The 26647-nt window shown below is 37.8% G+C and overlaps 2 protein-coding genes across 2 annotated transcripts; one reads left to right on the top strand and one right to left on the bottom strand.

The window, feature by feature from the left end:
• The first annotated feature begins 114 nt into the window (after positions 1–114).
• LOC109032245 (uncharacterized) lies at positions 115–11508 on the top strand. Its single transcript, XM_019044271.2, has 6 exons — positions 115–756; positions 2160–2462; positions 4772–4873; positions 6396–6477; positions 7587–7716; positions 9211–11508. Exons 1-6 carry the CDS (start codon positions 580–582, stop codon positions 9419–9421), a joined length of 1005 nt encoding a protein of 334 aa, XP_018899816.2. The 5' UTR covers positions 115–579; the 3' UTR covers positions 9422–11508.
• An 8562-nt stretch (positions 11509–20070) lies between these two features.
• Positions 20071–25942, bottom strand: nito (RNA-binding protein spenito). Its single transcript, XM_019044358.2, has one exon. The coding sequence runs from the start codon at positions 25675–25677 to the stop codon at positions 23404–23406; it is 2274 nt and encodes a 757-aa protein (XP_018899903.2). The 5' UTR covers positions 25678–25942; the 3' UTR covers positions 20071–23403.
• Between the last annotated feature and the right edge of the window lie 705 nt (positions 25943–26647).

Consider the following 26647-nt stretch of genomic DNA (forward strand, 5'->3'; position numbering starts at 1 on the left):
AAGATACCGAAATGAAATAAGTACGCGTAAGCGAATTCAAATGCAAGACAGACTATGGGAGTGTATCCTCTGTGTATCATTTATGCTCTATGAATCAGCTGCTTTCAGTGACGTCACTTGTTTATTTACGTTTTGTAGATTCGTGGAATTTGTAGATCCATCGCGGGTGGTCACGATAAAGAAGTTTTTGTGCACTTATTTTATTGTTGCGTACAGGAACCATCTGATTTAGTCAACCAGATTCTACCTATTGAATGAACAATCTTTCTTTGGAGATCTCATCCTCCAATTTTTAGTCGTTCTTTTTTTCATTTCGCAGTGAAGTGTTTTTCGCTGATAGTGGACAACGACTGAGTGTAAAGAGTAAACCACTTCCTCATTTATCTGTTTCCCAGCTCTTACTTTCAATGTTTCAAGTCACTGAGGATACTTGTTTTTAGAGAAAAAATTAACCTTGCCAAAATACCATTTTGCCATTTAGTCTCCACAGTGGCAGTCACAGGTCACTGAGGGAGAACTAATTTTATGCGCTAACTTCCAACGCTCGGATGCAAAGGATTTCTTGAGGTATTGACAGTCATGAGTGAAACAAACCAAGAATTCTGCCTACGTTGGAGCAGTTTTCATCAGCAGTTGGGAGATGCACTGTGCACCCTCCTGGAGAAGGAGTATCTTGTGGATGTAACCTTAACATGTGAGGGCCAGTCACTGAAAGCACATCAAACTGTTCTTTCGGCAGGGTCCTCCTATTTTCAGGTAATTGAATGAGCGCAATACTCACTGAGTAAAACAGCTGCATTTTTTAAGCAGGCTTGTTGCTGAACTAAGAGTAGGGCTACATTTTAATCTGAATTGCAGCGGTCTGAGAGCGACATTATTACATTAGATTTTTAAAATTGTCTAAAGCTCTCCAACAGAATAAAGTAGAACTCCGAACTATGTTCCGGAAGAGGTCTTTAATTCTCAGAATTCAGTTCAACCTCACAGCGATTTATTGTGGTTTGGAAATGAATACGAGACCTTAATTTTTATCATATTCCGGTAACATAGTCGTCGAAGGCCTTAGGAGTGATACAATACTTGGCAAATTACACAAGTTGCAAAATAAAGCTATTTTGAATTATAATGAAGAAAGTCTAGGCCTAGAAAGCTGAGGTATTGCCAACACCTTGCTGGCTGAGGTATTTTTTGGGAACATGGACAACAAGTCAGCTCTAGTTAAGTATAATGCAAGATGGTCAAACTTTTCATTCAACAGAAGTTGACAAAGAATTGAATGGAAAGATTGACGCCAAAAATATGAGTCAATTACCATAGCAGTGTGATATCATCATAACATCGGCATTCAGATATTTCCATCAGCTCCCATCTAGCGACGATACAGCTTCGGCAATATGTTGGTCAAAAGATTTTGGTCCAATTTTCCAGTCAACATCTGTTGATGGTGCTAATTGAATGGAAAGTTGGAGGTAGCATCAGATTCAAGTTTCCTTTCAACTTTTTATCTGATTGTTAAGTCCTTGTGTTAGAATGACATCTAACTTTTCTTCCTAAAAACTGTAGAAAAGTTGCTAGGCATGTTTGACCCTCTGAATTTCACCATAAGAAGGTTTGGCTCAAAGCCCTTTTATTGAGAATTCTCATGAACGATGATAAGACTACAGTCCCCTTGGTGAGGAATCCTTGAAAGGAGACAGGCAGGCATCACCGGATCATGGGACTCTTGACTGTGTGAGAGGGGTTGAGAAACCCTTCCATTTAAATGTTGACCACCTGTATTTTTATTGAAATGTGTCAAATTTTGATTTTTTTGAAAAGAGATAACCATCTTTTTAGCTTGAAATTATCACAAGATATTCTGCTAACACAGAAGAAAAATCAAGGAAATTTTCAAGAAATTAGGTTGACTTGCTCTCCAAAGAAATAATAAAGTACAATGCAAAGTTGTCAACGTTGCAGAACAAAGATATGTTGTTACGCACTTTGGCCACTGATATTCTGCTTTTAAAGTTTTGATAAGTCTTACAACCAAGCTGTCTCCGTGAATTCACTTATATCTCCAAAATGGTGTAAGAAGAGAAATAATACCTTCTTGTTCCTATTCATCCTTGTAAATGTGCAAATCATCAAACTAATTTTTCCTTTTTCTGATTTTTCAGAAAATTTTCAATGAAAATACGCATCCACATCCAATTGTAATCCTGAAAGATGTCAGGTTTGAAGAGTTGTCTTTGGTCATCAAATTCATGTACTACGGGGAGGTGAATGTTGAAAATGACAGTTTGCCAGAGTTTCTTAAAACAGCTGAAATGCTTCAAATAAAAGGATTAACCAAATCAAACTCCTCTGAGAGTTCTATCAATTCCGCTCAAAACTTGGCAGAAAGTGATTATGACACCTTTGACATGAAGAAAATCAAAACCGATTGTGAAAGCTTTGACGAAACCTCTTCAAATCACACAGTGAGTAATTTAATAATTAATGCATCAAGATTCTTGTTCTTACAATTAGTAAGTAAGTAAGTAAGTAAGTAAGGCCGGGCTGGCCGGCGAGGCGCCCTCAAGGGGTCAAGGCAACTGGCAACTGCCGTCGTGCACCCCGAAGTTGGACCGTACTCCTTAACTTATCTTCGTACTATTGACACACATTGAGTATCAACTATATTCCCGCAAGGCTCAGCGGCCGTCTGATAGCCAACGGAAGGTCTTATCAAAGACTGTGGCAGACGCTGCAGAGCACGGACTTTCGGAGCACGGCCATGCCTCCACCGAGTTGGACTGTGTTGTTGCAATCTACACTGATAGGTAGCGCTGGCAGTCGCGCACACTACGAGTGATTACCGATTTTTCACAACCCAGTCGAACAGTGCAGACGGATTACTTACTGGGTGACTATGTCCCTCCCGCACCCTGTAACCTCAAAGGGTCAGGGTATTGGAGTGGCATAGTCATCCACAGTCACAATGACAGATATTTGAGGACACTCAAATATCAGTCACCTCCGGGGATTGAACCCGGGACCTCAGTGTTGGCAGCAAACTGCCTTGACCACTACACCACTGAGGCTGACTTGTTCTTACAATTAAGAGTCAAGCAAAAGAAGTGTGCTGCTGTTAGGAGCTAAAAATTGTATTTCCATTTAACTTTTGAGGCCACCTAAAATGAAAGCACCCTACCCGCATTCATGAAGTTTTTGCGAATTCTTTTTTTCTCTGTAAATATTTTTGTAAAATTTTTCTCCAACTGTTAACTAAAACTGTACGTACGTTTTCATGACAAAAGAATCTGACTAGATTAGGCATTTTCTTTATATTATTGTTGAGTCTTATTCGAACTTTATGTACCAATGGACATATTTAGCAAAAAAAATCTATTCAATTACCTTCTTGCCCAAGTAGCAGTGGTTGCAACAACTTGCAACAAAATTGTTTGATTCTTGCAACTAATAGATTGATGTGCAGATTGCCTACTCTCTTCTCCGAAGGAGCTACCATTGTTGGAACTAGTTGCAATTAAGTTGAAACATGTTTCAACTTCAAAGTATTGCTGGTTGCCTATCTTTAGATTTTAAACAACTTCGGTTCAGCAATTTTGCAATCTCAGCAGGTTGCAACTTTGTCTTCCGATCAGATCGCCAAAAATCGGCACTTATCGACCAAAAGTTGACCAAAAGTTGAAACTTTGTTGCAACTAATACCAACATTGTTTCAACTTGTTGCAACTTTTACATTGAAAAATGCTCCTTGGGTGGAAATGTTTGAACACTTAATCAGGTTGCGTGGGGGCAGGGATCTCACTTTATTTTTTTTGGTCCCGATGATGCTGAAATTTGATGAATTAAGTGACGATGATCATCTCGGACTATTTGTGTTCATCTTCAGGTCAACTGTTATATTAGTACTAATGAACGTGTTAGACTTTTATAAGATATCTAAACAAACGAAAAACAATTTTAGCCTTATTTATTGTTTTTCGTTTGTTTTAATTTCTTATAAAAGTTTGACGCGAGTGCGAATATAACAGTTGACCTAAAGATGGACACAATTAGTGCAAAATAATCATTGTCACTTAATTCATCAAATTTCAGCATCATCGGGACCAAGAAAAATAAAGTGAGTAACCTGCCGGTATCCAATTAGGGTTTCACATTTCAGTTATTGTCAAGTAATGGCCCCAAACAACCATTATTGTGTTTTGTAAGTACTCAAAACTGCTAAAAACTCATGCATGAAATTACTGCAAAACTTGCATAGGCACAGTATGTCAAAATAAATTACACCATGCCGTTTTCCTTCCATAAGTAATTCAGTTCAGCCTTTCTTTACATTGTTTACCAAAAAAATTTCAGCTTTTCTTCAGAGAAACAAAAAATCCACCATCTTGTTTTCGTGTATTTACTTTCAATGCTAAATTTCTGAACCATGGACAGTTGATTTTCTCTCGCACTCTTAAAATGCGCAAACTTATTTTACATACATGGTCTTTTATCCGAATGAAATTGGCTCTTCTTAATTTTTCATCAATTAAAATTCCTAATTTTTGTACTTTTTTTCTTAATTTCAAAACAAGTTTATCTAAAGATTGTGACGAATATACATTTTTTCGCCAACTTCACCAACCCAGCTTGTTTTTTCTTTTATTATTGCAAGTCATCTTTCTCGTACCATTTTTTCTTCTTTGAAAAAAAAAAAATTTATTCTTAAATACTTGGAGTAATATTCATTCATAGGCCAACTGCACTGACACTGCTTACTTTTTATCTTATTCACCAGAATGTTCCCATTAAAGATCATGCCGAAGATAGGAGAACAGACAATGGTTGTACATCTCAGATGATACCAGATCCTCCTCTGAGTGTTCGGGACCACAGAAGTGTAAGTATCATCTTTATTAAAATAATATATGCAACGAGTTTTTTACTTCCTTTTTTTCTGTTGCCCTACTTATTTTACTTGTGCCAAAAAATCCATGCTTACCAAATTTCATTCTAGATAGTCAGTCTAGTAAACAAGCGAAATACCAACCTCTCCCCATTTTCAAGGTCACTATCTGAAATGAAGGTTAAAATTCTTAGATTTCAATGTCAGATTTTTTTTTTTTTTTTTTTTTTTTTTTTTAAGCCGAAAAACTTCTGGCAATCAAGTTTCATCCTAGGTTGTTGGTAAACAACTGCTATATCGATTTCCTGCCCTTTTGAACTTTAATTGGGTGCTGTTTTGAAATGGTGATAAGACCTGGGGTTTTTGTCAAAAGAATCATGTTTTTATATGTTCTTCTCACCAAGGTACTGTAGGATGGGTTGAGTTTGAAATCCTCAAGTTGTCCTCTGCCCCTCCTTCTGAAGGGAGGTCCCCTCCCGTCCGGCAACGGCCAAAAATAACATTGCCACAACGTTGCCGCAACATTATTTTTGGCAGTTACATTGTGACAACATTTCCGCATCTACTTCAGGCAACCATTTGCCGGGCGGGCTGGTTCCACCCAAAAAAAATGTCCACGGTTCTTTGAAGGAGTATCTTCCAAACCAAAAAGCTTTATCCTCAACTGATTCAAAGAAATTGTGCTATGAAAAGACGTGAGATTTCTGTTCCTAGCTCAGACCATGTCTAGTTGCTCACTGTTTAACTTCTCCTACGAGAAATTCATCGTGTTTAAACTTCCGACCACAAATGTAAAGTGGAGGCTCTAAACTCATCCACAGAAATGACTTGCTCATGTGGATTGATCCTCAACTGAATTTTGAGTTTCTATAGGCCAAGGTCCCTTTTCCTGTGGTTAGTCACTTAGTGACGGTGAAACTACTAGACCATGTATCTCTTTTGCGGTGTTTAAAAATCTCTGCTCCCATTTTATTTTTTTACGTAGAACAAACCAATATCATTCCTTGAAGTTTTAACAAAGTTTCCTTCGCTCAACTATCAAGGAAGTTTTCAAGAATTGACGTTGAGTAGTTTTCCATTTAAGAAATACAGTATAACAGGAATTATATGAGGCCTTATATGTAACAATTTCGGATGTGAAAAATTACCTTTTCGAAACATGCTTAAAAAACTGTTTTGTTCACACAATAATGTAATATGTTTGGCTCTGGCATAATGAACAGATCTCGAAGATCACATCTCAAGTAATTTCTCAAAATTTTCTCGATGCCAAAACAGTTTTTTGAATGTGTTTCGAAAAGGTGTTTTTTCACATCCGCCATTGTTACATATAAGTCATCATATGCAACATCAAAAACCGAGATTTGTTGTCTGGTAGTTTCATTGTCAATATGCATACCTTTACTTGGCTTTGATAGAGAATATGTTAATTCACTTCAAGACAAGAATCCTATTTTCAATGCTCTGTCTGAAATCTAATATGTTTACATCAAAGTTTTTTCATGTATGTTTCCAGTTATCATTTGATGGACTGAGTCACTACATACCAGATCTACAAGATGATACTGGGCAGCATCAGAATTTACTTTTTAGTTCAAGTAAGTTGATTATTACTCACCCATATGGAAATAGACAATGGGGCAAAGGCAATGAATTCTTGCAGGGTTGTAGTATAGTTTTCCCTCTGTAAAATTTCTTAAAAAAAATACACTAAAAGCTTAGAAGTTCAAAAAATCATCTTCAAAGGGGAAGAAGCTTATCAAAATCTGACCAATCAAAAACCAGCAATAGAATTGACCTAGCAGGGCAATTTCTGAAGCGGAATTCAGCCAATCAGTTACTGCTGATTCCCCTGCCTGGCTACATCATCAGAACTGGCTAAAAATATCATTTGAAACGGGTCCCATTTTTGGTATTTTGAAATGGAGGTTTCTTCGCCGTTTAGGGTTTAAAAAATCTAAAAATTCCCAGAAGCTTAGTTCATTCTGTTCTTTCAGAAAATGAAATAAAGTAAATAGCTGACCCATCATGCATGAAGCATGAGTGCCAAGACTCTTAATAATGTTGAAATGACTGTTCTATAGTTATGCAAGTATTTGACTCCATAAAAGCGATAAAGAGTTATGAGAGGATCTAGAAATTGGCATTTAAGAATTAGTTGTATACTGTTACTACTAATTAACTGAGTAATCACAAGCCTTATTGTAAATCTATGAGGTAAACATTACATGTAGCTTTTAATTATATCATCATCAAACCCATGATATTCGTCTTCAATTATTAAGTCACCATGTGTGTGTAGATAACAATGGTGAATTTATAAATCTTTTTATTAAGTTATAGTAATATGTTGACTTCTCAGTAGTTGCACAAGTAGTTCAGGTTGCAAGAAATTCCAATTGATTGAAGGCCTTGTGAAAACCTACTTGAGTAGTAAGCTTTGATTTTAGATACATTCCCAAATTACATCAATGGCGGCAGATTTGAAACACTTAAGTTCTTGAAACGTGTCATTGCAATGCTCCCTCACTCAATTTCAAACGTACCTTTTAATTTTAAATTTTATTCACTAACTTTCTTCTTCAAATGTTGAAACAGTTAAGACTCCATCAAATCTACTAGCATGCACTCCGCTGTTATATTTACGTTTTTATATGCCCGGTCTCTCAATTGCTCATGGTATCAATTCATTTTTTGTTTATTTTAGATTTGCAATCCCAATCAACCCTAGATAGTTGTAATCAGTTGCACAGTTTAACTTTGAAACCTCCTCGACAAAGGGTACTGTGGACGAAAGAACAACTGAAACAGCTGGACTCTTGGTACAGAACAGACAGGTAAAAGAGCTGAGATATTAGTCCTTTTTTTAAGTTGTAAAGAAGTTCTTAAGTGTAAGTCAAAGGAGTTTGTATCTGAACAGAAAGAATTTCAAAATTTCCGACAGTTTTATTTTTTCAAACGATTACCTATCCAAATATCTGATAGTTTTCTGTTCTTTTCTGAAAAAGTGAAGGAAATGCATTTGAAATTTTTTTTAAAAAAACAAAGAACCAGTTGCTATTTTCCTTACAGAAAAATTAATCATGGACACATGTGTACAACATCGCAATCGGAAGTATGCATTTTTGAGTCAGACTAATGGGCCTGTTGCAAACTTTTGCTAGAGCAAAAATAACAGTTGTTTCTTATAGCTAATGCCTCAAAAATCAGGATGAGCGCATCGGCAAAGTCTGAAATGCACTCATAACTTCACAGTCTGCGTAAGAAATTTGCGGTTTTTTGAGCTTCCCGCTTCAAAAACGATACTATGACACAGGTGAACATTTTGTAAGAGGAGTCGCTCCATCGTCGGCAATAATCATCATGGCCGACGCCAATCCGCCGAAACACGTTTGATGGGACGAGATATAACACCTGAACTGGATTAGACCGGATAACAATTGGTGTGTTAACGTTCATATTTTCCACGCCCGAATTGATTGACCTTGAACTCTCCTCGAATCACGCGCGGAACTGCGAGCAAGCGTCGGCCATGATGAATATCGCCGACGATGGAGCGACTCCTCTAACAAAATGTTCACCTGTGCCGTAGTATCGTTTTTGAAGCGGGAAGCTTAAAAAAACGCAAATTTCTTATGCAGATTGTGAAGTTATGAGTGCATTTCAGACTTTGCCGATGCGCTCATCGTGATTTTTGAGGCATTATCTACAAGAAACAACTCTTATTTTTGCTCTAGCAAAAGTTTGCAACAGGCCCATTCAAGACACGCAGTCTTGTCCAGTTGAAAGTGTCTACCCAGATCAGCATTAGGACATACTAGTGCTCAAAAGAACTACAAATCAATGTCCAAAGTGTGAAACCTCGCATCCTCATTGCGGTGTATCAAAATTTCCACTCCCATTTTATTATTTCGCAGAGGAACAAGCCAACTTTTTAGCTTAAAATTTATACAGAATATTCTGTTCACTGAGAAGGAAAATCAAGGAGGTTTCTTAGGAATTGTACTGATTAGCTTTCTAAAGAAAAAATGAAGTATGACAGGAAGTTTGTAACGTTGCAGTTGGAGGTACATGGTTTTGCACTTTGGCCATTGGAATGAATCCAATCAAAAGGAACTGTGAAACCTGCGAATCTTGTTTAAAAAGTTCCTTCCAGCAAAAATATACCCAAGCTCTTTTATCCTAATGCACCAACTACAATTAGAAATCTACCTCAACTGTTCCAACCGTAAATGGGTGATCCCAAATGGTCTGCTTGTCGTATTCTTAATGAACCTTAATTTCCTATCACGGTTACTTCCAAATGTTTAGGTAGTTCTTCTTGTTATCAGGTATCCCAATGGCAGTATGATGTGTCGTTATGCAGATGTGCTATGTAATCTTGGGCCAAGTAACATTCAACCAACAAGGCAGAATGTGGACTACTGGTTCCAGAATCGTAGGCGAAGAGACCACCATCCCGACGTAGTCCAACAGCGAGAGAGAAAAAAGCTTGCTAAAAGTTTGTGGAACAATATCCTCCTGGAGCAAAGCCCCGAGTGAAAGACTAGAGGCTATTCTGGAAGTCAGTTGAATAGCCTGTTCTCGTCGTAATCAGACTTTCTGTCTGCCAGTTTCGATGGGTAGAACATTTGGAACTTGTCAAAGTTTTTACCAGGGATTTCATGCAACTGAGATGAAAACCGGTAGTCGAGGAATGTAACAATCAATGAGACAATGTCCAAATTTAAATTTTTTAAATCCTGAGAAGCCTGTAGCAGACTTCAGATGTGATTACCTCAATTTGAATACTAATACATGATTCATAAGGCCTTCTTTCGGAACACTGCAGAATACCAGACCTTGTCTTAGTTGGACTTCATTTTGCAGTCAGAAACTACGCATTTGAACAGCTCATATCCATGTATGAAAACTCATGGCTCTCTGTTTCTAAAGTGAGTCGATTTTAGTTCCAAATTGCAACATGTCCAGTCATCCTCTTACAGAATTCTTCGCAACTACATCTGGAATAAATCCGTGGGGTTGAGCATTCCTATTAACTAACGATGCTCTTACTCGTGCAATTGCCTCCTTCAGAGTTCATTTTTGCTAAAAATAGACTTTCTTTGATTGTCTATGTGGGAAAAGGCAGACTGCAATGTCTATGACATTGTGAGAAGAAATTACTTAACCATACTCAGATTGCATTGAATTCTTTCAGGGTACCTAGGTATTATCAAGGTCTCTTTGCAGGTGTATAGAGGAACTTAAACCAAACTTTCCAGGTTTTCTCATTTCATTTGCGAAAGATCCTGTTCTAGTTTCACAGTGTTTTGAATGAAACAATCCAAAAATTTGCCTCATTTTCTGGCCCCTATCACAGAGAGGAGGCTTCAGATCATGCTCTTCCGTAGTTGAATAAATACTATTTGAAAATTGATAATGAAAAGCTGTAGAAAATTTTGATCAAGCATTGTTATGGAGTAAGGGCATACATTCCAAAATTTAAAGATTTTTCCTTTGTTCATGAGTTATGTCATGCCCTATTACTACTTCTGTGGGTGGTAAGTACATACCTACTTAAAATGTCTAAATTATTTATTTTTATAAGATACATTTAGAACTGTCTAGTTGTTTTGTTATTTCTCAACTTGATGGTAGAGGCTTGAGGTCCTTTCTTGAACAATCTGTCCAAAAGAATAATTACGAGTACCTACTCAAAGAATTCTTAGTTTCTTCAGTGCCAAAAACTGAGCCCAGTGTTTGAAATAGAGTCAAACCTTTTTAATCCTTACGTTTACTTGCTTATCGTTCCCTAAAAAAAAGAAGTTAGCAATTTTCAGCCAAGTCTACATTCCAATTTCATGTGGAAACAAAATTAAAGATATTGTTTTTCTTTCAATCATTTGAGCCATGATGTATAAAATGTCCTTGAAATTGCTGCCAAACTTTCATTTACAGTTCTAATACACTTCTACTTCAGTTGCTACTTTATAAGAAGCTGAAAGATGTTTTCCAAGGGAATCTTTATTCTCTTACTTTCTCAAATGAAATCAGTATAATTTTACTTGTTATAAGGTTGGTTTTTAAAATGGTTAGTATGTGCTGGGGAACTCGAGGAGTCAAAATAATAGACATCAAATGTAAGCAAACACAGAACCTTGTTTCTGATTCGCGCCCCTCGCACCATGGTGGTAAAATGCGTCCAAGTGTTTTTTACAATCGTTAGTTCTCGTATTTAATGAGTCTTTAATTGGTTTGTAACCATTCAATGACTAAATCTTAATCAATTAACACAATTTACTCATGAAGAATTTGCACATGAGGTGATGTTAGTTGGTTTTGGTTTGAACCAAGAACTCGATATTGTATTGAATGACGTAGGCACTACATCAGTGTATTTTTTCCTCTCTTATTTTGTCTCTACAACCTAATCATCATCAGGTGTTTCTATTTCATTAGGAAATTGGAATCAAAAGTATTAAACATTACGAAGTTACCTCATTTTTTGTTATTTTATGATTTGTACATTTTGTATCCTAAGGGCGTCTGTTGTTAAAATTTTATACTTTCGTTTTTAGTAGATGAATTTTCAAATTCATCGAGTTTTAAGTAACTGATTAAATTACTGCAACCCTCTACAAAATCAAGTGATTTGAGTGTGTTCGAATTTATTTTTTAGGTTTTATTAGTTCCCATATTAAAAAGGGTGAAACTGCAGGAACATGTATCTCATATGCTGTGTTTTAAAATCTTAAAGGAGCACAGATCGATGCTATTTCTTGAAATTTTCTCAGAATATTCTTCACACTAAGAAAAAAATTGAGGTGAGTTTTCAAGGAATTACATCAAACATTCTTCCATGCATTTGAAAAAGAAGAAGGTAGGTAAGTCTGCAATGTCACAAACTGGGATAAAAGCTCCTGCAGTTTTACGGTCGATATGTGGTGTGCAGTATTAGCCCATTAATCAAGGCAAAAGGACTAATCTTTTCAGACTGATAACCAAGAAGAAAGCCCGAGAGATGAGCAACGCAGGATGAAATATAAAGCTATTACATGGTAAAAATATTGCTTCTGTATGAGAGTGTTGTGCAATTTGTCTGTCTACTAACTGAAGGGGCTCCTATTATTGAGATCAGATGCACTTTTTCTTTGCAACTCAGATTGCCCTTCTTTTTTTGATACATAGAACTTGTACTATTGATAGTTTAAAATTGGCATTCAATGATCAAAGAATGTGTAAAAATATTCCGATTTCACGATCAGATAATGCAATTTTATTGTTGAAAATTGCCTTTAACATCAGTTGTTTTTAAAATAGTATATACTTAGCTTCTTTGGTTAAGCACTTGCAGAAGAATTCCAAGTCCTCAAGAAGGTACAAACAGCGCGCCAGAGAAGGACCGGTCATGCGCAACGCGACCCCCCAGATAAAAATCGAACTAAGCGTTACATGAGCAAGACGAACGTTCGGAGGGACTCTGCAGGTTGGCCGATATCAAGTTCGACTTGCAGCTGTAAAACTCAGGCGACCGACCGGCCCATCTTCTGACGCTGACTGTAAGAGCTTCACGAATCCCTGATGAGACTTACCTACCCTGGAACAAGAACAAATCAAACAGGCACATGTGATTAAGGATAGAAATTAGGTGCGTCATCCTCGCCAAACCTCGAGAAGAGAAGGAGGGAGCTTTTTAAGATAGGTGTATCCTTAATTCATACTTAAAACACTGAAAAAAATGGATTGCTGATTTAAAAATTAAATTATTAAAAAATGTGTTAGGCATGTTTCAAATGTACATTTTAATACTATACTTAGTGGAAAGCTAATTTAACCACGGGGGTGTTTAGCATTTTTCCATTGTAAAATCTACATTGAAACATGTCTGACCCTTTTTTTAACTATATTGTTAAATCAGCAATATCATTTTATTCCGTGAAAGGTATAGGCAAAATTTCCTGAACTATTTCAGTGCTGAACTGCCTACCTGCAAATGCCCTCAATGAAATCTGAGAAAATGATTACGGGACATTTTCAGCACAGGTCCCCAACTGTTAGTCTTGCCGTCATTTATATTGCTCTTAGCAACCATGAACTACAATTTTTCACTCTGTTCAGGAGCATCGTATGTTCTAATAGTTACCCAATGCGCGTTAGTGCTTCAACTGATGAGCCATGCCATAAAGTTTAGTTCCGATTTGTGAAAGCGTTTTTTATTTGAAACGCTGAGCATGGCCAGCATGAGAGATACAAGTAGTTCGACGTCCGTGCAGCTGAGATTGCATGATCACAGAGATGCAGGAGCTAGAACCAAGTTTCTTGCTCATTACGTAAGAACTGATTGGGTTCTTATTTCAGCAGGCTATATGGTTGTTCATACTTTACGTCGGCACGAGAGAGACATCGAAAATCGGTTTATTTATTGCAAGGTATGGATATTGAACTTGGCTAGGATTTTTCAGCCAATCAAGGATAATTGTACCTACAATGCGGTCATACGGCAAGGTAACTAAGGGTACATAAAAAAGCGTCCTATTTTCTGTGTTCAATTTTAAAATTCCAATCTCGTCTATGTTTTTGTTCCGAAAGGGCCGTTTTACGTAACGCTCCAAGGGTGGGGGCGCGATTTGCTAGCGTTTTAAGGGGGGGGGGGGGGGTATAGAGCAAAGTGATACGGAACGACTTTTAAGTAATCATTTTCTCAAGTTTCTGTAGAATTTTTCGTCGGTCATCATTAGAAGTTATGAAGATTCTCGAATATATTTTCTCCAATTCCTTCACTTTTCCTCGCTAAATAGAAACGCTAATCCGTTCAGTATAATTATAAGGTGATATTTAGATGGTTAGGGAGGGGGGGGGGGGGAGTCCGGGCGAGCGTTATGTAATTTTTTAGGGGAGTCTAGCACAGCGTTACGGAGCGTCACGAGGGGCGGGGGTGTCAAAAACCACAAATTTGGCGTTACGTAATATAAGGGAAACTTCCTAAGTTTCCACAAATCATTTTCAAAATCAGGCGGAATTTCACCGCAATCTCGACGGATTCAGCACTTTCATTTTCTACGCTCAAGCTGCGGTCGACATACCCGCCCGGCAAGGGAGCAATGTGTACGTTGCCGCAACGTTGCAAGGCAACATTTTTGATGATATTGCTTTGTAAAGGTAAAGCAGCAACGTTTAAGCAATGTTTCAGCAATGTTGCCTGACATTATATTTTAGACAATATTTTCAAAACGTTTTTAGAAATGTTTCTGGAACATTATTAAAAAACGTTTCAATAAATATTTCTTAGATATATTGTGACAACGTTGTTAAACATTATTAGTCAGGGAGAAACACGATTTGACCCGGAACAAATTGCTGAACAAACTTTTCCTATATAAACGTCATCAGTAGGTCCTCCTGAACAACATACCAAAAGTTTACCACGGTCCGACCCCGGAACACCCCCCAAAATGCCTAAATTTCAAAATGGCGGCCATAATAAGGCCTCTGGGATTTCGGTTTTTTAAAATGCGCATAAAGTGTCATGTGAGGTATCAATCCCTGTGTAATTTTGGTCTTAGAACTCAGATGTGAGGTCAAGCAGATGCTGTGCTGCAAATCGGAGGGGACACTTTTCCACCGTTTCAGGTGTTCTCCTTTCTGTTGTTTCTCAACAGATGATTTTCTCCAATCAATATAAGGGAATGCGCCCTCATACAATGTCGCAAAAATATGTATATGTATATACAAAAATAAACAAAAATTAATTGATAGATAATTCAAAAAATAAAAAAATTAACAATAAAAATATACAAATGAAGATAAAATTAAAAAAAATAAAAAAATAATTTAAAAATAAAAAATAAAATAAAAAAATAAATATAATAATTAGAAAATAATTTAATACAAAATAAAAATACCAAATAATTATAATAATAAAAAATAATTATAATATAATTAAGTAAATAATTAAAATAATAATAATTTTATTTATATAAAATGAATATATTTATTCAATTCTTTTTTAATTTTTTTTTCATACTCCTCTTTTTTAAAAACTTGATCTTCCTAATATTATGTTCAGTATCCTTCGTTGTAGAATTATGCACAGAAATGCAAGAATATCATTGCTTTCTATCATTGAACCAGATCTAGGGATGTTTATTAATGCTAAATAACCAAACACTATCACGCGAGCGTCCGTAGCTGAGTGGCAGCGACACACGGGCGATCACTGAAGTTCAGCAACGTCGGGCGTAGTTAGTACTTCGATGGGAGCCCGCTTGGGAACCCGGGCGGAGCGCGGCTACTATCGAACTTAGAGTGAATTTCGGGTGCCTAAGAAACGCTTCTCTGCGGTCCACATTGACTTCTAGGAGTAAAAATGCAGAGTACTCCTAAAATAAATCACCGAAATTTTTTCACCGTATTTTTGCAACATTCCCATTATGTTGCTAAAACGTATTTTTGCAACATTCCCATTATGTTGCTAAAACACATTGCAGACACATTGCCAATTACGTTCATGCAAGCTGACAAAATTACACGTTGTGGCAACGTTACCACAACGTTGCCCGAATACGTAAATGGCGAAAATGCAACGTTTTGGCAACGTTGCCACAACGTAATTTTGCCGGGCGGGTAGGGTCACACGAGCTACTTACGCATACGCCCTACGTTTACTGAAGAGTCGAGCACATCACTTAATAAAGATTGAACCGTTGTTACCAAATGGTGCTGAAAAATTAGCTCCCCCCCCCCCCCCTATTTAAACCCGTTCAAAATACTCCTCTTTAATCGCACAACCTGACGACCTTGGATTGAACGCGACACCCACTTCAGTGGGATGCGAGCGACTGTGAGGAAGCAGACTGTGATTATACGGGACAGCGAGTTGCTCGGCGCTGAAATCCATTGCTCGTGAGAGCTATGTAAGTAATGAGATGATTGAATCAATGATTTCCGGTGTTCGGTCAATGCACCACTGTTTTTTCAACATTGGCTATCGGTAAGCAGGCACCTGCCACAGCTGCGGGTATTACTTGGTCGATCCACGTTTTGAGCCTTGCTCTTAATTGAAAATCGAGGAAGAAGTCGGTACCTAAAGCAGCAGAATGTTCGGTATCAAAGTACTCGTTTATTTCCGGCATTGATTCACTTTGAATAATGATTCCGATCCAATTCAAATCCACGTAAATGAAGCGTGGAGCTGCCACGGAAGACTCGAATTGGGTTAGGTTAGGTCACGCAACTAAACTAACTCCGCGGTAGTGCGGGGAGTGTCGCGCGGAATTGAAGGCGCGCGGCGACCCACAGCTAAACCGCGCAGCTTTCCTCGGGGGCTGTAATAAATGACGGAATGTTGCAAGTGTCTCATTTTCTCTTTGGTACACAGTGTACAAACAGGATAGGTTTCGATGGCTCAAGCGACAAATACGCAACCTCGATTTCGACGTTGCAGGTCTCTACTTATTTGTGCTTTATTTTTTAAAGGGATAATCCGATCGAAAAGCTTCTTGGAATTTACCTCCCGATCTAATATGGCTGTATTCACGAAGAATTTCATGGAGTAGAGATGCGCCGAACACGGAACAGCTACTTGAATATCACAGTGAGATCAGTAGTTAGGTACCGAGGGAGAGGGGGAAATTAGGGCCGAAGCATGTTATGTTATTTAGTGTAGTCACCGCAGATGCGGCTCAGTATACTGATCTGCGATTTCAAAATTCGGTTCTTAATACTCTTGTCTCGTGTGGGCATTCTATCCTGAAAAGAGGAGAAAAATCCGATTCTTTGATTATAAAATGCGATTGATTATCTCCTTTTTTCTCTTTTTTTTTTGACGAAAACTAAAAGAAAAAAATAATAGCAAATTAGGTCACTTGAAAACAACTGTTGCTTGTAATTCTAAGATAACTTTCCACTTCTGTATATTGCTCGAGGAATCAACAACTATCAGGGGGATAGTTTTGGCTGGTCACAAATTTTGTGTTTTAAAATTGTAAAACAAAAAACCAACCGGAGATATGTATGCATTACGATGAAGATACGCTGTTCCCAATATTTAGCTATCGATAAGCTAACGCCGTACAGACCTGCGGGCTGATAATTGAAATTGATAGACAAAGAAGACATCGGGAGTATCGGTTCTTATAGATTGAGGGGGAATATGATGGACAACTGAAAAGTCTCTTGTCGGCTGCCGTTAATTAGTCTATCAACCACCTCTTTTGTCCATCGTAGCCACCTGCTTCCTCCGATAGGATCCTTCCAAGTCCTTTTTGTCTTCTTTGTCTATAGCTTTGTCCATAAATTTCAACAATCAGCCCGCAGACAGGTGCGGTGTACGGTGTGCTTCACTCAATGCATTGACTTCATTAAATCAGGTTATTAGAGTGTCTTATCAAAAATTAAAAGAAAAATTTCCCAGAGATAAACTTAGAGTACTTGGTAAGCGATGGTGTGAAGTACTTAAGTAATAATGAGGACCAAACAAGAACGATGGAAGGGATGTCTTTAGCGTGGATTTTGACGTGCCCAAGCTGGCAGCGCAGCGGCGCGCATCGCGCAGACTGCCCGCGCTGCTAATTCAATTCGAATTCAGCGCGGGGTTTTCAATTTGACGGGCTCTATCTGAAGATGCGAAAGGCGTGGATTTTATTTTTACCTTAATTTTAACGAAATTTCGTGGGCTAAGTATGCAATCAGCAAAAAAAAAAAAAAAAAAAAAAAAAATAATCGAGAATTGGACAAAGAGCTCTAAATTACGACTCAGGATCATTTCTGCCTATCATTTATGGATGAGTACTCACTGGGCTTATTGGGCTTTTTGAGGCCTAACATATCTAATTTCGAAAATCACAGTTGCCATGATTTCTCCATCTGCAAATTCCCTGAGTCAAACATTTTCGAAATCCCTGCATTCGAACGTAACTTCCACTTTGACCCCCCCCCCCCCCCCCCATTTTGATTACACTCACTTCTGCTTAATGCTAAACACATTGATTTCCCTAACTTTTCCCGGTTTTCCAGACCCCCGACAAACCTGAAAATTCATGAAATTTTTAACTCTGGCTTTTTCTAAAATTACAACAATGGCTCAGACCTCGTGAACTGTACATGAAAATACCTGAGGCAAAAATAGACAAGATTTCAGCTACTTGGACCTTAAGCATGGTGTCTCTAGAGTTCTTGATCTTAAATCTTCGGCAGATTTTAGGTGATAACCCAAGACTTAGTCAATTTTGTAAAGTTTTCCAACAGAGCTTCGAGTTAATAAAGTATCGAGTGGATTCTCCAGGGTTCAAGTATTTTCAATTAGAACATGGGTCTGTGAAAACCTGTAGGACGTCCAAGTACCTATTTCAAGTGTCTCCACAAATCGTGGATGAAGCACACAAATTAGAGAAATGACAAAAGGCATTTTGACCAAGAGTTATAAGGATTGAAATTCACTTCACTATATGAGTCCAATGGTACTGTCCTTTCATGAGACCAAGACATCAAGTCCATCCTTGCAGCATAGATGTTTGAGGAAGTCCGCCACACACTATATTCACTTTTGAGGAGAAAATTCACTCATGAATTGGCTTGATATTGCTTTGATACAAGAGCTGTTAATGTCACACTATTATTTTTCCAAACTTTTCCTTTTAGGATCGAGTAAAAAGAGTTTGGATGACTTCAAATTAATTTGGAGGCCGCATATAACTGGTCAAAACAAATTTAGGTGAGCATTGCCATAAAGGGCACTTTTAATTTCGAAATTGAAAACTAAAATGAGCTCCTTAAAGGCCTGGTATGAGATGTAGAATAGGTTTAGGTTTGATGGGCACTCATTGTTTTCATTTTAAAGTTTTCAATCTTAACTGAATGATCATATAAAGTAAAAAACTCAAACACATAAATCGCGGAATGAAAAAATTGTATCATTTAAGTTTGTTTTAATTGAAGTGCGTTCAATCATAAAAATTGGTTCACTTTCTGAAGCTGGTTAAAAAAGAGATCTTTAAAAAGGTATTGAAGTAATTTTCACTTGAGTTATCAGGATCGGCACTACCTCACTTGAAATTATTAATCGAGTCCGCGATGAAGATCACTCAAGGTGAGTAAATCGGTGAAAAAATTGAAATATTGGAGCAGAATGCACAAATATGATTGCTTTCACGCATTTTAATATGTTTTCAGATAGCCGTAAAAGGGTTAAAATTTGCTCATTGAAACTAATCATCATTGATTTGAGAGGGTTTTGCACTTTTAAGCACTTGAGATTGAATGATGTATTCACTTGAGTTTCCACAAGGAAGCTGGTGATAAGTTTGATATGCAGATGGAAATCGTCACACTCACTAGATTTAGATTCCTCTTGATTGATTTTTAAAAAAAATTGATGGCAAGTTGAGGAAAGATCACTTGAGCATTGTTTTGTTTTTCCAAATTTGAATGATCTTAAGAAAAGAATTCGCTTGCTCCCGCGAAACACTTTCACTGAGATTTCCACTGAAAATATTAAAAAAGCGCAGTGATAGTTAAAGATTTTAATGGAACCAAAATTGGGAGGCTCGTTATCAAGTGCTTTTGAACATTTTTCACTACATCACAGCTCACTATCCAAAACCAAGTGAAGGCTTTATGAACACACTTTATTCTCACATTTGTTTTTAAGTGTCGAATGATAGGAAAATTTAAACTTCTCAGTGAATTTTGTCCACTGTGCAGGAGTGATCGAAACATGTGCACTAATTGATGAGACAGTGTTTGATTGGACGGCCATTGATCCAGGAAATGAAATCTAGAGATTAAGTCGTTATATTATTTCCACTCTTACGCCAACCAAGATTTCATCTAATTTCACAGAGAAACCGACACCGATTGAAAAGTATTAAATGTCAATGAATTAAAATTAAATGGACATCAAAGAAAAGCAAAATGATAGATCCACGATGAAAATTCTTTGTGCACAGCTATGAATTTTAAGAAGGGGATGTTGTTGAGAGAAGTATAGTAGAATCATAGCTGACTGGCAGGTAGAGTTATAAGATGTTTAAATTTCCCTTTTATATTCCTTCGTCACTTAAGAACAATTATTTTCCTCGTTTCCAATAAAACCGCACAAAAAAAGCACTGCTGGATGAACTTAGCGAACGGCACAGGAACTTTTGAATTGAGTATCGAAATATCGAAAGCATTAGAAAGAATGTGCTGATGGCAAAATAAAACAAAACCACTTTTTCGTTTAAATATATTCATAATCTATTTGAATCCAATAGAATCACACATTCGGATGCTTTACACTTTGAAGTATAACAAAATGAAAATTTGGGGGCGAAAAATCCGCAGGATAAAAGCACAAGAAAAACACTACTTTCTTAATGCACATAACGCGAAATGAATATTTTTGGTTTGATGATTAATTGAAAAAAAAGCAAGATTGGGCTTGACAATAGATACTCAAAAACCGAAGATTGAGCTGCAATCCGTAGTATGTCGCATTTGATGTTGAATGATTGAGGAACCGGCAAAACACTGCGCAACGATAGAAACATTCAGATGATCAGAGCACTTGGTGGGCTACGTGTTGCGGGACACAGACAAACGACGCGAAACACCAATCCAGGCTTCACTTGGCACTCCCGATCAATGGAAGAGAAAGCTTGACACTGGATTAAAAATTAGGTTATCATAACAACACAAGAGTAACTAACAGATTTTACATGAAATGATACCCAAAATATCAGAGCTTGACAAAGATGAATTTACCAGTTGGCTCTGAATGTGAAGGGCAGAGTTCTCTCATACATAGCTCAAACGAGACTTACTGACTGTTACAGTTCATAGTGAATACACCGATCTGTATGCCCATGGCACGTAAAACAAGACACTTATTGGTGATTTCCAATATTTGAGCTCTCAGTCTGAAAATATGATGAGTGAACCTTAATAATGCTTCACTTATAATAGGGCTTTTTCAACTTATCAACAAGTGAGGATTTTTCTCAATAAATGTTAAGTAAAAAATTCTACAATACGTACTTCCATTTATTGGAAGGGAAGTAAATTATTTGGACATGTAAGTAATTTAGTTGAGAAATTTTTCTGCGGTGCATAGAAAATCAAAGTTTCTGGGAAAGTAATTGTTTCTGTTCTCAGAAATAAAACTATTTTTATATTTTAAGTGCATTTTTTTTTAGTGCCACAAATGAAATGAAATATCATTCTTGCCGACACTGTTGGTATCATATTTGCCATGCTCTTCACAAATGAGATATCTTTGGCTGCGATAATTTCAGCAGAAATGTTGGTGACCGTCCGTAGGAAAAGGAACTTTAGTCCACAAAACTAAGAAATCAGTTATTGACACTGAAGGATAGAGGAGTGCTGTAAGTACAAAAATTTAATGGGTGCATTGTATCATTGAAGTAAAATTTGTTAAAATGCAATTTTGCCCCCTCAACTGACACAAAATGCACTAAATCAATTGTTATTTCTTCTTTGAGTTACTCGAGAAAGTTTCCTGTCAAATTCTTGACAATTGTTTTTTCATTTGACTCAATACAAATTGCTCCACTAAAATTACAATTCCATAGACTAGATGACAGTTTCCTTTTTCCTTTGGACAGTTAATTTTCAAAACAATGTTACAGAAATGCAGGGCATGGATAGAAAGGTCTTATTTACAGATTTTGAATGGAGGTTTGCAATTTTATGACACAAAATCCAGATGCAAAGTTGCTTTGAACTAAAGCTTGACAAAAGTGAAGTGTAAATTATTGATTTTACTGAAGCTCTGCTTCAGATCATGGTGCAGGCTTACCTAATAACACGAGCAAAGGAGAGTTCAGAAGTGGCCACCTTCAACTGAGCTGAGGTAAGCAGCACAAATTGCAACCAGAAAAGCTGATCGCATGTTGTGCTGCTGCTAAGCTTGTGCCAAGCTGATTGACAGTTGTGCTTTCTCTGTTCACGCAAAAAAGCCCCCAATACCCCCAGAAAAATGGTCCAAAAATGGTTTTTAATTTAAGAGCACTGAAGTACTTTGAGTGAATATGGCAAAAGTTAGTTGCAGGGAGGGTTTTCTGAAAAAGTTTTAGAAGGTATGGGGGGCCTCTTTTTAGAAACTATGAGGCACTCATCTATTAGCAAGACTTAAACTATTTTTGACTGCAAGCTTTTCAATATCAAAGGTGGCCTCCTATGAGCCACCCCTTGTAAGTGAAATGATTGCTATCTGGTAATATTTTATGCTAAGCCAACAACAGGCAACTAGGCAAAATCACTTAAGGTACAGGTAGAAAAACAAAAACGTGATTGCTTGTAAATTTATGTCTTTAAGACCATTACATACCTACCAATGTTGATCAACAGGTACCATTAATAATATTGCTTCCCTTCCTACCAAAAAGAAATTTGATCATCATTTTTAAAAAGATATTGGTTTACATTAGGTCACACATAAGGGATTTTAACAGTTTAGAATGTAATGGAGACTTTGGCAGAACACAGCTGACACTATCTTAATTATTTTGACCCAGAAAATTGTAAGTATACATTTGAAAAATTTTACTCCAGTTTGCAATAAGGAACTATTTCGGGTTAATTTTAGAAACAACACATGTGCTATTACTTTCCTTGTGTGGATAAGAGCTAGTCAAAAAGTTTTTTCTTTTTTTTCCCCTTTGAATGAACCTAGTGCGATTGAGCCAATGAGTCCATTACATTTATAACAAAACAAAAAATTAAAATAATATCACCCAGCTGTGAGAAAAAATTACCAACAATCTTAGTGACAAATACCAAAGTATACTAAGATTTTGTTTTGTCTAAAAATGAAAAGCAGTTGATCCATTTCTTATTCTTTGTGAAAATACTATGTCCTAGGTTAAAGTGAGCACTTAAATGTGCAGTCTGATTGATAGAAATGTCACACATGAAGTGTAATTTTTAACAATTAAAGTGAGTAGAATGTATTTATACACTTGATAAGATTACGATCTTGATGAGCAGCCCACTTATTAGCTAAGCAAAAAGAGTATCATGCCGACAGGATGGGGGTAAAAAATGTAAAAAAAAAACTTGGGAGGATGCTGAGGTTTAACTTGATTGTATGACGATTCTCTAAAATTGCTGAATACCAAAATATTCAAATAAATTTTTTTATATATATACATAAATAAAGGAGTGTAACAAGAATAGAAAAGTCAATCTCACTATCTCAAAAAACAATAAAAGATAAAATAGGTACATTAAATGATAGGCATAGGTTCAAAAACCCGAGGAAAAAAATAAAAATAAATAAATAATAAATAAGTATATAGAAAGTAAAGTCTTGATCTCAAGAGGTCAGCGTAAACTATACAAAAGCGCAGTAAAAGAACCTAATGACAAAAAAACCCTTGCGATATTCTAGTCCACAGTATCCAGTAATTTTCCGCTGCAATTCAAATTAGGTACATAAATCTAAAGTGACTAAGACATATCAATATAGCAATGATACTGAAATGACTAATAATACAAAACAAGTATCTACAGGTTTTTGCTGATGATGCTCAGTTTGAGATGATTCAAGCCGTGCCCCCTCTAACCACAACAACGACAAGGTGATCTTCTTTTAAACTATCTTCCGTGAGGCTATGAGCGGTCCGTTTCAAAAGTTCTGCAGAGAATGCACATGGGGGAAATGCGTACAGCACTCCTGTTACTTCTGTGTCTTTCTGAATTAAAGAAATAACTCCAGCAGCTTCTTTCTGCTTCAGATAAGACACCAGGTTTCTGAGAGGCCGAGTCTGAACAGAGGCATCATCGCTCGTAATAGACGAACCAGAGCTTGGTAAACCCAAGAAGATAGCATGTGAATTGGAGGTGGCTATACGTTTGGAAACATCTTCTAATTTTGGCTGGTCAAGTCGAAGTCTCTGAGTAATTCGTAGGAGATGTTTACCGGTTTCATCTTTCATGAGAGTATCAACAACTTCAGGATCTCCGTCGGTGAGATGAAATTTGGCTGGAAACAGAGAATTCTTGAGAATAAGTGCACCACTCCAAACACTAATACATCTTCTTGCAAGGTCTACGAGTGTCCTAGATGAGCCTAAGATTCCATTGGCACGACCACTCTCCGAGCCTGAGTCACTGTCCATGGATCGGTGTTTAGGCGAACGGGACCTGGAACGGGGTTCACTCTTCACTCTGTCGTAATCAGGGTGTCTAGCTAGATCATCATCATAGCCGTCTCGATACCCACCTCTGCGGTTGCTGCCTCGGCCCCTGGACACTCTTGATCCGTACGGGTCACTCTCCGTCCATGGATCATATGGCGAATCATAACTGGCAAAATCACTAGAGCGAGATCTGAAATCACCTGCTCCAGAGGCCATATCTTCAGGATACGATGAGCGACTCTTACCGGGATAGTTAGCAACATCAGCAAAATCAATTCGTAACTTATGCTCTGGTCCTCCAAGGGCAAACCCTCGCATTTCTTTAACAGCAGCAGTTGCAGCATCAATTGAATTATACAAAATGTAGGCCTGCGTATCACCTTTGACATAGTCAATTTTTTGGATGGCTCCAAACCTGTCAAATTCTCTTTCCAATTGAGAAATGGAAGTCCAAGGTCCAAGACCACCAACCCATATTTTTGTGGTCGGTGTCGCTTTGCCATAACCTATCTTGCACTGGAATTTACCTATGTATTGTCCTGAGAGTTCCACTTTGGCGCGATGGGCCATGTCCAAGTTCTGGTAGCGTACAAAGGCATAAGCATTACCAGTGCCTGGTAATGGTCTTTTGATATCGATATCTTCTACAATACCGTAACGGTTAAAAATTCGTCTTAACTCTTCCTCTGTGATACCTATCTCTAAGTTTCCTGCAAACAAGGTCCTGGTGGCAAGTGGATCTTCCTCTGGAGGCACATGATGCAAGTAATTTGGGAACTTATCTTTCTTCTTCATTTCATCGACGAAGTGGTGAGGAGGCGGCTTGAAATGAGGGATCATCATGTGACGTGGTGGTCCATACGGGCCGTGAGGTCCGGGAGGCAAATGATGTGGGGGAAGGGGATGGGGATGATGATGAGGGTGGAGGGGCGGGCCTCTCGGTAGAAAGGGATCATGAGGAGGTAGGATCGGACCTTCCCGCCTTATAAATTCTCCTCGATGCGGAGGAAGGGGAACAGGCGGGGGATAGCCTCGATCGTATATCCTATCAGGAGGTAAAGGTCGGTGGTGATCAGGGACAGGTGAGCGGCGGTAGTATCTATCATACTCGGGAGTAATGCTCCTGGAGCGAGGTCGACTATGACCCCGGTACAATTCTGCACTACTTCTCTTCTCGAACACAGGTTCGACTAAGGCTACCTTATCAAATAAAATTATTCTAGATTTATTATGCTTGGCGTCTCGGGCGTCTTCGCTACTCCGAAAACACACGTATGCCAATCTCTCATCCAAATCATGGGAGATTCGAATGCTCAGATCACCAAACTTTTTAAACTCTCGGTAGAGGGTATCCTTGATAAGCTCGTCGCTAGCTTTCGGGTGCAATGCACTCACACACAACACTTTGAAACTCGGGTAGGCTTTTTCCAATCCGCGCGAGCGATAATCGTCCCGTTCCAGGGCATACCGCCGTGGACTCAGAGGTGATCTACCTCTGGGCGAGCGCCGACGAATCCTTTCGGGTGTCACTCGTTCGTCCGAGCTATCGTCGTAACGCCTCATACTCGACCGCGATCTTTTACTCCGCAAAGGCGGTGAATCCCGACTTGGGCTTCGTTTCATATTCGAAATTTTCACTGTTAACCTCGGCTTACTATTCCTGAACGAACTGATCATAAAGAACCACTAGTTATACTCACTCCGAGGTAAAAACGATCCAATCGCACTTGCCCGACACTTCATTCATTTGCAGAAAAGTACAGAGATGACAGAATGTAAAATGGCTGCCTATCAGTCGGCATCCCCTGCTTTCTTTATCCGTGGGATGTTGCCGGATTCACTGGAAGGATCCTGATAGGGAACTGTTTCACAACATCAAAATTCGAAGTCATCAAATCTTTTCGATTAAAAAAATTAACAGCCAAAAAAGATAAGAAAATACCGATAGAATCTTTACATCAGTAATTTCGAAGAAAACAACTGGAAAACGATATTTATTAATTATTATTATGTTATGTAGCACAGACTGCTAATTTTCCCAATAATTCCTTTTTTCGAACAAAAGGAATTTTTACGGCAAATTCTGAACCAGGCGCTTTGATTGGTTCAGAGCGGTTCATTCCATTTATTCCGAGTTGAACCAAATTAAGCGGGAATTTCAAATAATTCCGGATATCCTGTTAAACAGATCGTTTCCGTTTCCGGTAAAACAGTGTTGTCAATTTTGTTTCTTTGGTGAAACTGACAACACTGTCTTACCGGAAACGGAAACGATCTGTTTAACAGGATATCCGGAATTATTTGAAATTCCCGCTTAATTTGGCTCAACTCGGAATAAATGGAATGAACCGCTCTGAACCTGAACCAATCAAAGCGCCTGGTTCAGAATTTGCCGTAAAAATTCCTTTTGCTCGAAAAAAGGAATTATTGGAAAAATAAGCAGTCGCTTCTTTTTCCAGGGAAAAAAAAAAAAAAAAAAAAAAAAAAAAAAAAAAAAAAAAAAACAGTAGGAGCGAAAGTTTTGAATCGCAATGAGGATACATGATTCCACACTTTGACCATTGACATAGCATTTCGCTCATTTGATTAATCAATGAAAACCTGTTGGACGAGGGATCACAGAGCAATATATAAAGAGAAATTTTGA

The sequence above is a fragment of the Bemisia tabaci genome, chromosome 7 (genome assembly GCF_918797505.1).
Source record: "Bemisia tabaci chromosome 7, PGI_BMITA_v3".
Classification (NCBI taxonomy): Eukaryota; Metazoa; Arthropoda; class Insecta; order Hemiptera; family Aleyrodidae; genus Bemisia; species Bemisia tabaci.